A 15,948-nucleotide genomic window follows, 5' to 3' on the forward strand; every position below is an offset into this window, starting at 1 on the left:
TTACCTTACATTTGTCAACATTAAACTTCATTTGCCAAGTCTCAGCCCATACTTCCAGCTTTCTTAGATCCCCTTGTAATATTCTACTATCCTCCTCATTTTTTATTACCTTACAAAGTTTAGTATCATCTGCAAATATCGACACCCTGCTTTTTAAACCCTCTACCAGGTCATTAATAAAGATATTAAAAAGGAGAGGACCCAATACTGACCCCTGTGGCACTCCATTGGTGACTGTGACCCAGTCTGAATATCTACCATTAATAACTACCCTCTGTTTCCTATCAGTGAGCCAGTTGCAATCCCAAATACATATGTTTACCCCCAGTCCCAACATTCTCATTTTGCATACCAGACCTTTAATGTGGTACAGTATCAAAAGCCTTTGAAAAGTCCAGATATATCACATCCACTGCATTACCCATGTCCAGTCTTGAACTGACCTCTTCATAGAAGTACGTTTTAGAAGTATGAGTTTTGTTAGCTGATAGAAGTATAATGCCCTACTTTGCTTAACTGGTTAACGACCACCAGCCGTAAATTTATGGCCACCGGTCCTGGTCTCTGAAGTCCTGCCAATAATAAAAATACGTCCGACACCTTAGAGACCCCTTGACAAGGATTAGGAGCAGGCGTTAGCTGATACTGCACGTTTTAACCCCTTGGATGCCGCAGTCAAACATGACTGCGATATCCAAGGAGTTCCGCCATGTTGCCAACCCCCTACCTTCCCAGCACTCCCCACCACAAGATCTACAATCTGCAGCCCGGGATCTGGCCAGTGACCCCAGGCTGCCTGGAGCCCCCATTACCTGGTTGATCATAGGCTGACTTTCTCTATAGACTGCAAGTCACGTGCAGTTTATGTCTTGCAGTCTATAGTATTGAATCAACGATCAAAGCATCACCAAGTGTCTTAAACGGACACATAAAAAAGTTTAAAAAAAAGTGAAAAAAATATAAAGTGTATGAAAAAATTTATAAAGTTATAAGAATTCCCCCAAATTCCCCCCCTTTTTTAATTGAAAAATTATATTAAAAAATCCATAAAAATTTATAAAAACAATGCATATTTGGTATTGTTGTGTTTGTAACAACCTGTACAATAAAACTGAAACAATATTTAATATGCACAGTGAACATAGGAAAAAAACACTGGAAGTAATGATTTTTCATCATCTCACTTTACAAAATATGCTATAAAAAGTGATCAGAAAGTCTTATGTACTCCAAAACAGTACCAATAAGAAGCACAGGTTGTCCCGCAAAAAATACGGCATTGACCAATTCTGTAAACTGAAAATTAAAAATGTTACGCATCTCAGAAGATGATGATGCAAAAATCATTGATTTATGTCCCCAAATGTGTTTTTCCTCTGCAGAATTAGTATCGCATAAAAAAATTATATAAATGAGGTATCGTCGTAATTGTTATGTAATTGTTATTTATGCTGTACAGTGCATGGAAAAAAATTAAAAGGTAAAAAGCAATGCCAGAATTTATGTTTTTTTATTCCACCCAGAAAGAGTTAATATAATTTATTCAATATGTTCTAGGTACCCAAAAAATGGTGTAATTAAAAAATGCATCTAAGGCTGTATTCACACTGAGTAACACTGGCGTTTTTTGTGCTTATTTTTGCACATAGCGCCGCGTTAACGCCGCGCTATTTTGCGGTGAATACAGCCTAATACTGCAAAAAAATCACACCTAATATGCCCACATCACTAGAAAAATAAATAAAATATAACTTGTATAATGTGAGGACAAAACCCCCCAAAATCGCCAAATCATTAGAACACAACTGGCCGCGGCATTAAGGGAATGTATAAGCTGTGTGAGTGTATATCAGTGGGATATTAATGCTTATTACACCCCTTAATAAATTCTTCAAGGGGTGCAGTTTTCAAAATGGGGTCACTCCTTAGGGGATTCCACTTTTCTGGTACCTTAGAGGCTCTTTAAACATGACATGGCGTCCAGATACCAAACATCTAAATCTGCACTCCAAAAGCCACATAACGCTCCTTCACATCTGTGCCCTGCTGTGTAACCAAACTGCAGTTTATCTACCCAGGATAACATACTCAGTGTCACATGTGGGTATAAACGACTGTTTGGACACAGCCAGGCACAGAAGGGAATGAGCGAAATTTGGTTTTTGGTGCACAGATTTAGACAGTTTAGCTTTTGGATGTCATGACACTTTTGCAGAGCTCCTGAAATGCCCGTAAAGTGGAATTTCCTGACACGTGACCCCATTTTGGAAAATACATGCTCCATGAAGGAATTTATCCAAGAGTTGCTATAATTTATTCTCCAGAAATGAATACACAGCAGACTGTGAAAAGTTAAAATTTTTCCAGGAATATGTAATTCCAATGCATAATATGTTGTGCCCAGTTTGTGTCAGAGATGAATGTTCCAAAAGTTATTGTGCCCAGGATCACCGCTTAACAGTTTTTGGAGTGTGTGTCTCTGCTGACACAAACTGGGCACAACATATCAGGCGCTGAAATGGCGTATCTCTGGAAAGATTGCAATTTTCCCTTTTCAATATCAGCTGTGCAATTATTTATTGAAAGTAAATAGATGCAATTCTCAAGGGTTAAAAATGCTTGCTACTCTACTTGATAAATCCCTTGAGGGGTGTAGTCTCCAAAATGGGTCACAAGTCTACAGAATCCACTTTACTGGCAATTCAGGGGCTCTGCATATGTGGCATGACGTCCAAAAACCAAACTGTGCTCCAAAAACCAAAATATCGCTCCTTCTCTTCTGTGCCTAGCTGTGCCCAAACAGCTGTTTATACCTACATATAATATTAACTACGGTACACATCAGGGTGCAGATATGATGGAGCGCTATGTGGGTTTGAGAGAATAGATTTAGATTGTTGGATTTTGGACACCATGTAATATTTGACCCTAAAATTGCCCTACCAAATGGAGTCACTTCTTGGAGAATTGTAATTTACGAGCACCTCCAGGGATCTGCAAAAACAACATAGCATCCAGAAAGTCCCCCTAAATCTGTACTCCAAAAGTTAAAAAAATGTAGTGCTCCTTCCCTTCTGAGTCCTGTTGTGTGCCCAAGCAGCAGTTTTCACCCACATATATAACTTTTCTGGACTCAGGATAGCCCACTTATTAGTTTTATGAGTATATGTTTCTGATAACTCAAGGGGGTACAATGTATTGGGCAACAAAATGGCATATTACTTTAAAAATTTCAATTTTCACATGGTACATTAATTTTTGGGAAGCATTTTAAGGCTCAAAATGATAATACTCCTTGTGAAATTCCTTCAGGGGTGTAGTTTCTAAAATGGGGTCACTTTTGAGGGGTTTACATTGTATTGGTACTTTATTGCCATGTTCAAGAGAAATTGTGTAACAAACTGTGGTGTTTTTTTCTTCATTGTTCCCTTGTAAAAATGAAAAACATGGCTCTAAATAGACAGTTTATTGGGAAAAAAGTCATTTTTAATTTCTGCATCCCAATGCTAATAGAATCTGTGAAACAGTTGTAGGGTCAAAATGGTCACCATACCGGTTGAGAAAGTCTTTGACGGGTGCAGTTTCCAAAATGGGGTCACTTTTGAGGGGTTTCTATTGTCTTGGTACTTTAGTGGCTCTGCAAATGCGATATGGCACGTGAAAACTATTCCAGTAAAATCCACCCTCCAAAAGCCAAACAGCATCCTTTCCATTCTGAGCCCCACCATGTATCTGTAAGGACCGGAGTCAGGGTCAGGCAGTGCAAAGTGACACAGCTGGGAAAGCAACACTGTGCAACTAATGACAAAAGGGGTTGTAGGCCCTGCGGCTATAACTGTGCTGTAGATCTGAGATGAGGCAGACCAATGCACTTCCTAATTGAAGTGCGCCTGCCACGACTCCTACGCTACTGTCCAGGCGGCTAGGGTCAGGGAAGAGGAGGCCCTGAAAGTGCTAGGGACTGGAGTCACGAGGGTCACACCTAAGCAGAAAGCACAATGTAAAATGCAGTGCAAAACGAAAAACAAAACAGCATGGAACAAGGGAGGACAACAAGTCCCAGCAAAAACACAGTAGAGAAAGCGAGGTCGGACGAGCAAGAGGTCAAGCCAGGAGATAAGAGTAAAGTACCAAATCAGAAGACAAGGAATAGTCGAATACAAGCCAAGTATACAATAACCAAAACACAGACTGAAAGACTCTCAGACAGGTTAACTGACAGAGCAGGAGACCAGGAAACACTAAGTCAATGGCTGGCAAGGATCCATGCCTGGGTGGGGTTTAAATAGCAGCAGAGAAAACAACCCACAACACCTGTGATGGCTAATGGCATGGAGAACTGAGAGCAAGGAAAAGATTAACCCTTAATCACCTAAGCACAACCAATAGAATTCTTAACACGTCCCCTGGGGAGACACCGCGCAGCAAGGAGACCGCGGCGACTCAGTATCCTGACAGTATCCATAGAGCAGATTAGGACCACATATGGGATATTGCTGTGTTCAGGAGCAATTGTTTAACAAACTATGGGGTGCTTTTTTCACTTACACATCCCAATGTTAAAATCTGGGAAATGGATGTGGGGTCAAAATGCTCACTATACCCCTTGATAAATTCTGTCAGGGGTGTAGTTTCGAAAATGGGGTCACTTTTTTGGGGTTTCCATTGTTTTGGTACTGCAAATGAGACATGGCGCCTGAAAACTATTTCAGGAAAGTTTGCTTTTCAAATGCTAAAAATCAGTTTACACCAACATGTGGGGTATTTCTGTGCTTGGGTGAAATTGCATGATAAACTGTGAGATGCATTTTCTCCTTTAAAGAGGACCTTTCATCAGATTGGGCACAGGCAGTTCTATATACTGCTGGAAAGCTGACAGTGCTCTGAATTCAACGCACTATCGGCTTTCCCGATCTGTGCCCTGGGTAAAGCGCTATCGGTCCCAGTACTGTAGCGCTTTACAGTCAGAAGGGCGTTTCTGACAGTCTGTCAGGAACGTCCTTCTGCCCAGCAGCGCCTATAGTGCTGTACAGTGTGAGCGGGGAGGAACGCCCCCTCCCTCTCCTCACAGTGCTCGTCCATAGACAAGTATTATCAGGAGGGGAGGGGGGCATTCCTCCCCGCTCACACTGTGCAGCGCGATAGGTGCTGCTGGGCAGAAGGACGTTCCTGACAGACTGTCAGAAACGCCCTTCTGACTGTAAAGCGCTACGGTCTAAAAAGTGCTAACAACACTTCAAGAATAGTTAAAGGTTTATTTATTTATTTATAAGCAGGTTTTGTTTATTTATAAACAAAATAAAATGAATGATCAATCTAAGTGAAAAGGGCCCCTTCACACAGAGTTTACACTCCGCTCATTCAGGAACATATACACGAGTGCTTCAAAACACATCCCATTCACTTCAATGGGAGCACGTGTAGGGAGGACCATAAGGCACTTTTAGACCAACTGTGATACTTTTTAACATTTTGATAATAAAAGTGAAGGTTTTTTTGAACCTCTGATGTGCTGGATTTTCTGTTCCTATGGATATTGAACCAGTTCATCTGCATTCACAATTGTGGTTTTTTAAGAATGTAGTTAAGCTGGTTATATGTATGTTGCTGTATATCCAAATGCTCCATGCGATAATGCTCTTCATAAGCACATAGAGGACTGCTTTACAACTGGATATGTACTTTATCCCTAACGACATATGCATTATTTATGAAGACCTACACTAAAAGTTCTGTGTCAAAAAGTCACAAACTAAGTTTTTGCTAATTTTTGGCTTATTTCTATGAAGATATGTGACTTTTGCATTTTTATTCTGCTCACTCTAATTCTGAAAAGTGGATGGGAAAGCAGGAATGGTTATCCTGTGTAGCAGATGTACACTATATTTATAAAATCCATCTATTTAAAAAATTTCAAAAATGGTGGAGACTGCAGTGACATTATCATTCAAGATGTCTACTATGGTTAGAGTGATCGTATTCTTAGCATGAACCCTAGGGAATTCTATGCCTCTATACTTGGCATATGCAGCTTCTTCTTCATGTGACATCACATCATGTGTGACATCACATACATTCTTCATATGACCTCCTTTGTGGAATGATTCTGCTCTAGGGTACGAGGCAGGACCATCTCTTGTGGCTACTGCACATGCCCACAGTAACTCCTTTTCATGTCCCATGCATGAATTAGTATACTCAAAGCATCTAAATTCGTGTAGTATGCTGGTATGAGCAAAGTGGTAATTGTAGTGGGTAAGTTATAATGCTCACAGGACAGTGTGGGCCACAAAGTAATCTTCACTTCTGACACACCTGAACCAAGAAGTGTTGAATGAAATAAGTGTTGTGCACATGGAGAACCAATTCTGAAAAAAAAATGTAGACATAACAATAGTATTAAGAGAAATATAAGAAATTCTCATTTCAACTTCTCAACAAAAAGTATTGTCAGGGCTGTAAAAGTAGGTACTGAGGATTACACACAGCATACAGGACAAAAGAAGTGGACTTTGTACCATCCATATATACAGAATTAGAGCAGATACTGAGAATTAAACTCAGCATTCAGGACCAAATAATTCGACAAAAAAATCCCTAGGGGTGGCAGACCTCACAAATATACGTCTAAACAAATCTACTGGAAGTTCACCAATCTCTAATAATGAAGTGGCCCAAGGCATTATACGGTATGGGGACACAGTAGAACATTATACTGTGTGGTGCTACTGTAGAGCATTGTACTGTATGGGGCTATTGTAGAGCATTATACTGCGGGAGACATTTTCGAACATTATTCTGTGGGAGATACTGTGGAGCAATATAAATTGTTCCACAATTTATATTGTGTGGGACATTATACTGTGTGGAGAGCACTGGCGAACTTATAAAATAAGTTATGGGGCCAGAGGACATGAAATTGTACGATACATCAGGGAGTAGAGGGGCCCACAAATTTAGATACCATGACTGAATAGAACAAAAAGCAGATTACAGTGCTAAAACTCTAATAAATGGAAGATTACAGTAGAATTACAAGCAGAACACAGGTAGGGACACTTATTTTTCAGAAACAATTAACTAGGCTAGAGGGGGTCCACAATGAAATTCTCATCCAAAAGTGTGTCTTGTCTTCAGAAAGTTTGGGAACTATTGTTATAGGTTATAGTTATGTGCAATTTCCACAGTGAACACAAATGTGTGTCGGGCTGTATGGGACGGCTGGGAAAGCACCTCCTGAGGTCAGAGGTTCCTTCCAAACATGTGATAGGAACCAGCACCCACAAAGCGCCATCTGAGTCCAGCGGCTCACCTCAACTCATGACTGGTGTGGCTCAGGGTATTATACAGGATTTTTAGTATATAGTAGTTTTGTTCATAGCAAAAGTGGTCCAAAAAAAGCAACTGCTGAACTTGTTACAAAGCCATATACACACAATGCTTATGACACTCTAGACAACTTAAAAACCTTTTCAGCAGAGATGGACTGTCTTGGTCATATGGACTTTATAATATGTTGTCATGCGGTGTTTGCCAGCAGAAACAAGTACATTATGAAGTTTTTTATACGTAAGATAATAATATAATTGGTCAAACAATGTCTTTAAGGAATCAGGTTCTTTCACATCTGCGCCCAGGGTCTCCGCTTTCAGGTTTCCGTTTTCTGCCTGAAACTGGGTGGGAGACGGAAACCTGCCGGTATTTTTCAAACCCATTTAAATGAATGGGTTTGAAAAGTGTCCGGCCGTGAGCGCCGGGGAGCATTTTGAGCTCTCCGTGGCGAAAACGTTTTTTTTAACCGGACACAAAGTCAGACATGCAGGACTTTGTGCCCGGTTTAAAAAAAACGGTTTCGCTGCGGAGAACATAAAATGCTCACCGGTGCTCACGGCCGGACACTGTCTGACAGGTTTCTGTTTTCTGCCGGCAGAAGACAGAAACCTCAGAACGGAGACCAGACTCTGGTGTGAACCCAGCGTCAGGAGCCTAGAAGCAAAAGATTTGTTGCATGTACATGCAAATAGGGCAAAAAGTATTTAGAAAAACACATTCATAGTGAAAGGAAACAAATAAAATGGAAATTTTTAGTTGAATGATCGCTTAAGAAATTCATGATAAAAATATGTGAATATTCAATTAAATAGAATTCAGTGGAGCAAAATATATTGGTGCGAAATAAATGAAGTTTAAAAAAAAATTAGGATACCTTATTGATGTATCAAATATCACAAAAGAGGAAACAGTTGGTATCAGATAAATGTCACAGGGTGTACATATATATTGCTCCAGTCTTACCCCATCAGACATTTTCATGCGGCTCCAGGTTGCCTAATATATCCCTAGTGTTACCCTAGGGACCTTTCCCTTTGAACCCACAAAAAAATTCCTACCCTTACAAGGGCAGTATCAAACTGTAGCTTAACATTGAAATTAGCCCTCTAATTCCCTGCGCATTTCAAGGCACTTTGCGCCTATCATCAGAGGACCTAGTTCTAATCTTCTGGATATAATAAACCAAAAAAAAAATGTATATGTTTTTGTTTTAAGCATTACTAATTCTGCAGAATTGGGGAAAGAAATCAACTAATTTTGCATTGTCATCTTCTGATATGTGTAACCTTTATTTTTGATTGACAGTGTTGTTTGAGGACTTATTTTTTGCAGGGCAACCTGTGCTTTTTATTGGTACTGTTTTGGGGTACATATAACTTTTTGATCACTTTTATCGCTTATTTTGTAATGCCTTAAGTAATGTTGTTGCTTGAGTTATAATTATATGACCCACATTTATCAATGGCAATAATTCTAAAAAACATAACATTGCACATTTTAATATACATTTTATGCAACCCATTTTAAAATAATCAGATTATTTCCCTGTGATGTGCCTTAGGCACACGTTAAATAATCCCAGATGTAAACTTTGTAAGTATGCAAAGTTATGATCATATATAACAAACCCATACTTTTAATCATTACTTTGTTATTAATTATGTAAAGTTACCTATTAAATATTAACACAAGTGTCACAGACAAAGGCCTAAATTTGCGCATATTTTTTGCATAGTTTCCTTAATACACTATACTTCAAAGTAGTTTTATCTTAGGGAATTAATCTATTTGTTGCTAAAAAAGACTTTGATGGTATTTAGTTTTATTTCAAAAAACCACATACGCAAAGATTAAATAAATGCAATATTTTATTAATCAATCACTGTGTTCATACTAAACTAAATGTTCATGTAATGAAATGTAGTGAATTCACAATACTAGGACACTATCACATCCAACAAAAGTCAGTACAAAATGCCATTAATTTTAATGGTATTTGTTATGTCATCTGTTAGTGTCTTTTTTCATCAGATCTGCCACAGGTCCGTTATTTTGGCACAGATAGTAACGCAGGGTGCAGGAGTTTTGGCTCTGTTCATAATAACAGACTTATGATGGATATGAAGTGTCTGTTATTTTTTTTAAATGGAATGTCTATGGCTAACCGACGTTTGATGGATTGTAGTGGACGACTGCCTATTATACTGTCCACTATTTATTTTAGTTTTTTTCTGTGCATGCACAGAATGCAAAACGAAAAGTTAATAATAATAATAATAATAATAATAATAATAATAATGTATAATAATGGACATTAACGAACACCAACATATGTCAGTGTGTCTGTTTTTTCCATTTTCACTGCCCCATCCATTTTTGTATCAGTTTACTGTCCATTATGATAGGCATTAATTATTTTTTTTAATGTACCCTCTCATATTGAACTTCCTACAGTGGTGTGACCCTAACCTTTCTTTACTTAAATGCATTATTAACTTTATTTAAATTAAAGGGGTTGTCCGGGATAAACTGATCTTTGTAATCTAAGCTACCCTCCCCCCATCCCACTGTCACTATCTAATTAACTTACTATACATAAAACTGTATCTACCTAGATTGCCAAGGTGGTCATGTGACTAGGCACATTTTCCAATTTTCCGGTGATGTTCTGTTTCCCCATTTCTGGAAACGGAATATCACCAATACTAACCCACCCACACCTGCCCCATCATACTTACCTGTCTTCCTGTCCGGATCTTCTGGGCGTGAGGTCACTTGTTCTTGGTGGTTGGTACCTCCTCTTCTTGATTTCTGCCAGCCACCCACGCCACCACAATAAAGCTGGAATGCCGCGTACTGTGCATGCCGGCGCTCTGCTGTATTACACACCTCCTCTTCTTTATGTGTACTGGCCACTCAGAAAAAGTGAAGTCTTGTGCTGAGGAGGTTCTGCCCCGAAGACAGGTAAGTATGATGGGTTAGAGGGTGAGTTAGTTACGAAGGGCTAGTAGTGGGCAGAATAGCTAGGGAAGCAGGGAAGGGGTGTGAGTGAGAAAGGGAGGAAGTGAGAGAGAGATGGAGGGAGTCAGCTCTGAGTGAAGCGCAAGACATTATGGTAGTTGTAGAAAAACAGAACAGGAAGATACTTATGTAAACAAATGGAGAAGATGCATGTTAAGCTGATGTTGACATTGTATTTTTGTATTTCAGGTGCATTTCTAATTCCATATACCATTATGGCCCTATTTGGTGGTGTCCCCCTCTTTTTCATGGAGTTGGCTTTAGGACAGTTTCACAGAACAGGTGCTATCCCAATATGGAAACGCATCTGTCCTATCTTTAAAGGTAAACTTAACCTAGTTTGTATAGTTCTGGCTCCAAAAGTTGGTCTGTAATCATACAATACATTTTTGCAGAATGACTAGCAGGAGGTTTCGATATGCAAATATTTTTTATACAGGTCAAGTGTGCAGATATGTTAATCTATTTCAAGCAGGCAAATGCCAATAAATATATTTTACTTTCTGAATAAAATAGACTAATTAATTAAGCTATGATTGTCTTGATCTCCATTCATTATCCTAAAATATGGAATGCATCTTAATTTTTGAATTGTAATAATTTTCTGGGAGAAATACTTTCATTTTCTGGAAAAAAAATCACGGTTGCCAAAACTTATAGCCATAACTTTATAGTTTTTCCAAACAAGGCCTGAGAAAAAGGTCATCCCTGCCACATTCCTCTATTGATATTGATGGGTATGAGTGAAATCCCTGTGAGAACATCTGCATCCTTGGGACATAGTACAGGACACTCTATTACGTTAGAAAATTCAGTTCAAATCCAGGTGAGTGAATAGATAGAACAACTAGCGCCAAGAGAGGGAGTCAAAAGCATTCTAAATATTTAGGCTTAGCAACATGCCCTAACTTGTGCCTTCCCATCCGATTGCATGTATGCTGCACTAATGATATATATTATACGTCTCATTTGATTGACAATTTGACTGAGAGAAATTATTCTTACCTGGTCTTTTTGAATATAGTCTGATATAAAGGTATTCCATCCCATTGTTAAAATATTTGTCATTATTTTGATGTCTATAGTCATAGTCATAGTTAACTATATAAAAGCTTTAGTTTGTTATAGATATAGGTCATATTGGATGCAAGGGGCACCTTATATGCATTGAAATGTAAAGTCAGATGGGTGTCAAAATATCCTTACACTTTTAATAATAGGCAGATGATAATCCATCTGGGTCCAGGGCTTTATTAGACTGAACAGTCTTAATAAACAGGCATCATGAGTGAGGTTGAGTACTCTCCAATAGCAGAAACCTGCTTTACATAGCTCTAGCTGCCCACAGTTCAGCATTACCAAGGAGTCTAATGAAGGGCTGGAGAGACAAAACGTCATTATTGATGTTCATACTATGAAACCTGAATAAACACACTAGATTACATTAGAATTCAGGAGTGTTGAGTACTTTTATCTATATTCTATTAAATTGGGACCCTACATAAGTGCCCAAAACAAGTTAATGCAGAGTGCCGCACACTTCTTCTTTATATCCTACAAGTTGTACACCAGCAATTCTAAATGTATGGTTGATAACAGGACTGACAAAATCATATGTATGCATCTAAGCAATAAATTCCATATTTATGACATATGTAATATATATATTTATTTTTTTGCTAATGTCAATTGTTCATTACAGGTTACAGTGAAGGAAATAATTATTTGATCCTTTGCTGATTTTGTACGTTTGCCCACTGACAAAGACATGAACAGTCTATAATTTTAAGGGTAGGTTAATTTTAACAGTGAGAGATAGAATGTCAAAAATAAAATTAAGAAAATCACATTGTATACCATATACCGTATATACTCGAGTATAAGCCGACCTGAATATAAGCTGAGGCCCCTAATTTTACCACAAAAATCTGGGAAAACTTATTGACTCGAGTATAAGCTGAGGGGGGGGGGGGGGGGAAATGCAGCAACTACTGGAAAATTTCAAAAATTAAAATGGTCAGATTTTTTGGGTGCAGTAGATGCTGGGTGCTGGGGAAAGGGAGGGGGTGTTTTAGTTGTCTGTCTGTCTGCCCATTCCCTGAGCTTGAGGACTTTCCCCCCCCCCCCACTTGGAATTCAGTCTGGCTGAATATAGGGTATCTGCAGTGCTCCCATTAACCCCTTCCCGATGGAACAGGAGCAGTGCAGATACCCTATATTCAGTAGACTGGGCACTTTCAGATACAGGGATACCCAATGTATATGTGTTTCATACTGTAGTCATTTTCTACTTTTGTATATATTCTAGGGAAAGGAGTGATTTACAACTTTTTTATTTTTTGTAAAGCTTCTTTTTTTTCCTGACTATTTTATGGGAGATTCTATACATTGATATTGCAGCTGGTCATAGACACCCCCCCCCCCCCCCTCTAAAAAAAAAAACCAAAACATTTCTTTTGCTGACTCGAGTATAAGTTGAGGGGGGCTTTTCAGCACAAAAACTGTGCTGAAAAATTTGGCTTATACTCGAGTATATACGGTAAATTTTATAAATGTATTTGCATTTTGCATAGATAAATAAGTATTTGAGCCTTCTGGCAAACAAGACTTAATACTTGGTGGCAAAACCCTTGTTGGCAAGCACAGCAGTCAGACGTTTTTTTGCAGTTGATGATGAGGTTTGCGCACATGTCAGGAAGAATTTTGGTCCACTCCTCTTTGCAGATCATCTCTAAGTCCTTAAGATTTTGAGGATGTCTTTTGGCAACTCAGCTTCAACTTCAGCTCCCTCCATAAATTTTCTATGGGATTAAGGTCTGGAGACTGGCTAGGCCACTCTATGACCTTAATGTGCTTCTTTTTGAGCCACTGTGTTGTTGCCTTGGCTGTATGTTTTGGATCATTGTCGTGCTGGAAGACTCAACCACAACTCATTTTTAATGTCCTGGCCAAGGGAAGGAGATTGTTACTCAGGATTTTACGGTACATGGCTCCATCCATTCTCCCGTTGATGTGGTGAAGTAGTCCTTTGCCCTTAACAGAGGAACACCCCCAAAACATAATGTTTCCACCTCCATACTTGACAGTGGGGACAATGTTCTTTGGGTCATAGGCAGTATTTCTCTTCTTCCAAACACGGCAAGTTGAGTTAATGCCAAAGAGCACAATTTTTGTCTCATTTGACCAATCTGGATGATTCTGTCAAGCATGGAGGTGGAAACTATTATTAAGTTTTGAGGGTGTTTCTGTTATGACCCGGTATTTGCTATCTCAGCTTGTTAGGTTCAGACGTGGAGTGTCTGAATGGTATTCTACTCGTGAATCATCTGATGCCCGCAGGGGAATGTTCACACTGGGAATGCGGTCTCTGCAGTAGCACTCATGCATGGATCACAAAATGAGCTGCACCACTGGTCATTGTTCTAGTATGTCTTGGCCTCTGAAGGGGTTAAGTTTCTTTGCAGTGCTAGGACTCATTTCAGGTTGTGGGTGGTTCAGAGGTCTTCTATCCAAATGGCCTCCTGACTACTCCTGCTTCTGGCTATATAAACTCTGCTTTGCATGCTGTCAGTTGCTGGTCTTAAACTCCAGGTTCCTGTGTTCCTGAAATGGTCTGTCTGCCTGAAACTGCTTCATTCATCTGTGCCTGAGCCCTGGCCCTTTCAGCTTACCTTGCTTCCTGTTCATACCATCTGGATTTTTGATAAGCATTGAGCACATATTTCCAAGCATAGTGTTCTGGGTGCTGTAAACTCTAGCCTTTTTACTACTTGGAAGTTTGGACTTTTTGTAGGTTTTTCTCCTCTATACTTTTTGCTCCCTCATGTTTACAGTTAGTCCAGTTGGACACGTTTGAGGGGCTTTTCTCTGTATCTTACTTCTCTTTCCTAAATGTGAAACAAGACAGGTTTTTCTGTTTCTCTTATAGGGCAGTTATTTCTCTGGCTGTGTTTGCGCCCACTCAGGTCAGTACCCGGCAGGATCAACCAGGTAACGGGGGACTCAGGCAGTCTGGGGTCACTGGCCAGACTCCAGGCTGCATGTTTTGCATATCGGCACCCCCCGATCTCGCCGCGGGGGGTGCCAATAACGCCGGCACCATCACGGAACCGCTTCAGTTCCGTGATCATGTTTGATCACAGAACTGAAGGGGTTAAAAAAAACCACATCGGAGACCCTTCCAATGGTGGGGTTATGGAACAGGTCTTAGCTGTCAGATACAGCTAAGATCTGCTCCAATTACGTTGGCACTGACGGGGAATCCGTGCCTGACTGCCCAACATAGTTTTACTATAGGGCAGTCAGGAAGGACCTGTCAGTGCCGACATAGTTTTACTATGGGTCGGTCGTTAAGGGTTTAAAAATGGGTCGTGGCTGGGTTTTCCAGCAGGACAATCACCCAAAACATACAGCCAAGGCAACAAAGGAGTGGCTCAAAAATAAGCATATTAAAGGGATTCTACCATTAAAACCCTTTTTTTTGTGGATAAGATGTCGGAATAGCCTTTAGAAAGGCTATCCGTCTCTTACCTTTAGATGTGATCTCTGCCGCGGCGTTCCTTAGAAATACCGGTTTTTACCGGTTTGCAAATTAGTTCTCTCGAGCAGCAGTGGGGACGCCCCCATCGCATTTCCGATGCTGGGGCCCGCCCCCATCGCTGCGAGATAACTAATTTGCATACCGGTAAAAAACGGTATTTCTAAGGAACTGTGCGGCAGAGATCACATCTAAAGGTAAGAGACGAATAGCCTTTCTGAAGGCTATTCCGACGTCTTATCTACAAAAAAGAGGATTTTAATGGTAGAATCCCTTTAAGGTCATAGAGTGGCCTAGCCAATCTCCAGACCTTTATCCCATAGAAAATTTCTGGAGGTAGCAGAAGCTCTGAGTTGCCAAGCGACAGCCTCAAAATTGTAATGACTTAGAGATGATCTGCAGAGAGGAGTGGACCAAAATTCCTCCTGACATGTGCGCAAACCTCATCATCAACTGCAAAAATGTCTGGCTGCTGTGCGCACCAACAAGGGTTTTGCCACCAAGTATTAAGTCTTGTTTGCCAGAGGGATCAAGTACTTATTTCTCTATGCAAAATTCAAATAAATTTGTAGAATTTATACAATGTTATTTTCTGGATTATATTTTTGATATTTTATCTCTCACAGTTAAAATTAACCTACCCTTAAAATTATAGACTGTTCATATCTTTGTCAGTGGTCAAACTTACAAAATCAGCAAGGGATCAAATAATTATTTCCTTCACTGTATGTCTGGCAGAATAGTCTTTTCATCTGCAAATTTAAGGGCTTATCATTTCTAACACAAATAAACAATATTATTTATAGTGGGTGCTTCTTTGTTTCCAGGCATTGGATTTGCTATATGCATCATTGGATTGTATGTATCCTTCTATTACAATACAATAATCGCCTGGGCTTTGTATTATTTCTACTCCTCTTTTTCCACAACATTGCCATGGACGAGTTGTGATAACCCCTGGAATACAGCAAACTGCACCAATTACTTTGGAAAAAGCAACATCACTTGGACTAATTACTCCAAATCCCCTGCTGAAGAGTTTTATACGTAAGTGCATG

General features: G+C 39.6%; 1 protein-coding gene across 1 annotated transcript in view; it reads left to right on the plus strand.

Moving 5' to 3' along the window:
• Positions 1-15,948, plus strand: part of LOC142202482 (sodium-dependent serotonin transporter-like) — an 81,266-nt gene that overhangs the window by 9,796 nt on the left and 55,522 nt on the right. The window contains exons 2-3 of the mRNA XM_075272657.1: positions 10,543-10,677; positions 15,718-15,937. Coding sequence (XP_075128758.1) covers positions 10,543-10,677; positions 15,718-15,937 — 355 coding nt within the window. The remainder of the gene's footprint in view (positions 1-10,542; positions 10,678-15,717; positions 15,938-15,948) is intronic.

Source organism: Leptodactylus fuscus, chromosome 1, assembly GCF_031893055.1.
Source record: "Leptodactylus fuscus isolate aLepFus1 chromosome 1, aLepFus1.hap2, whole genome shotgun sequence".
In the NCBI taxonomy this organism is placed as follows: domain Eukaryota; kingdom Metazoa; phylum Chordata; class Amphibia; order Anura; family Leptodactylidae; genus Leptodactylus; species Leptodactylus fuscus.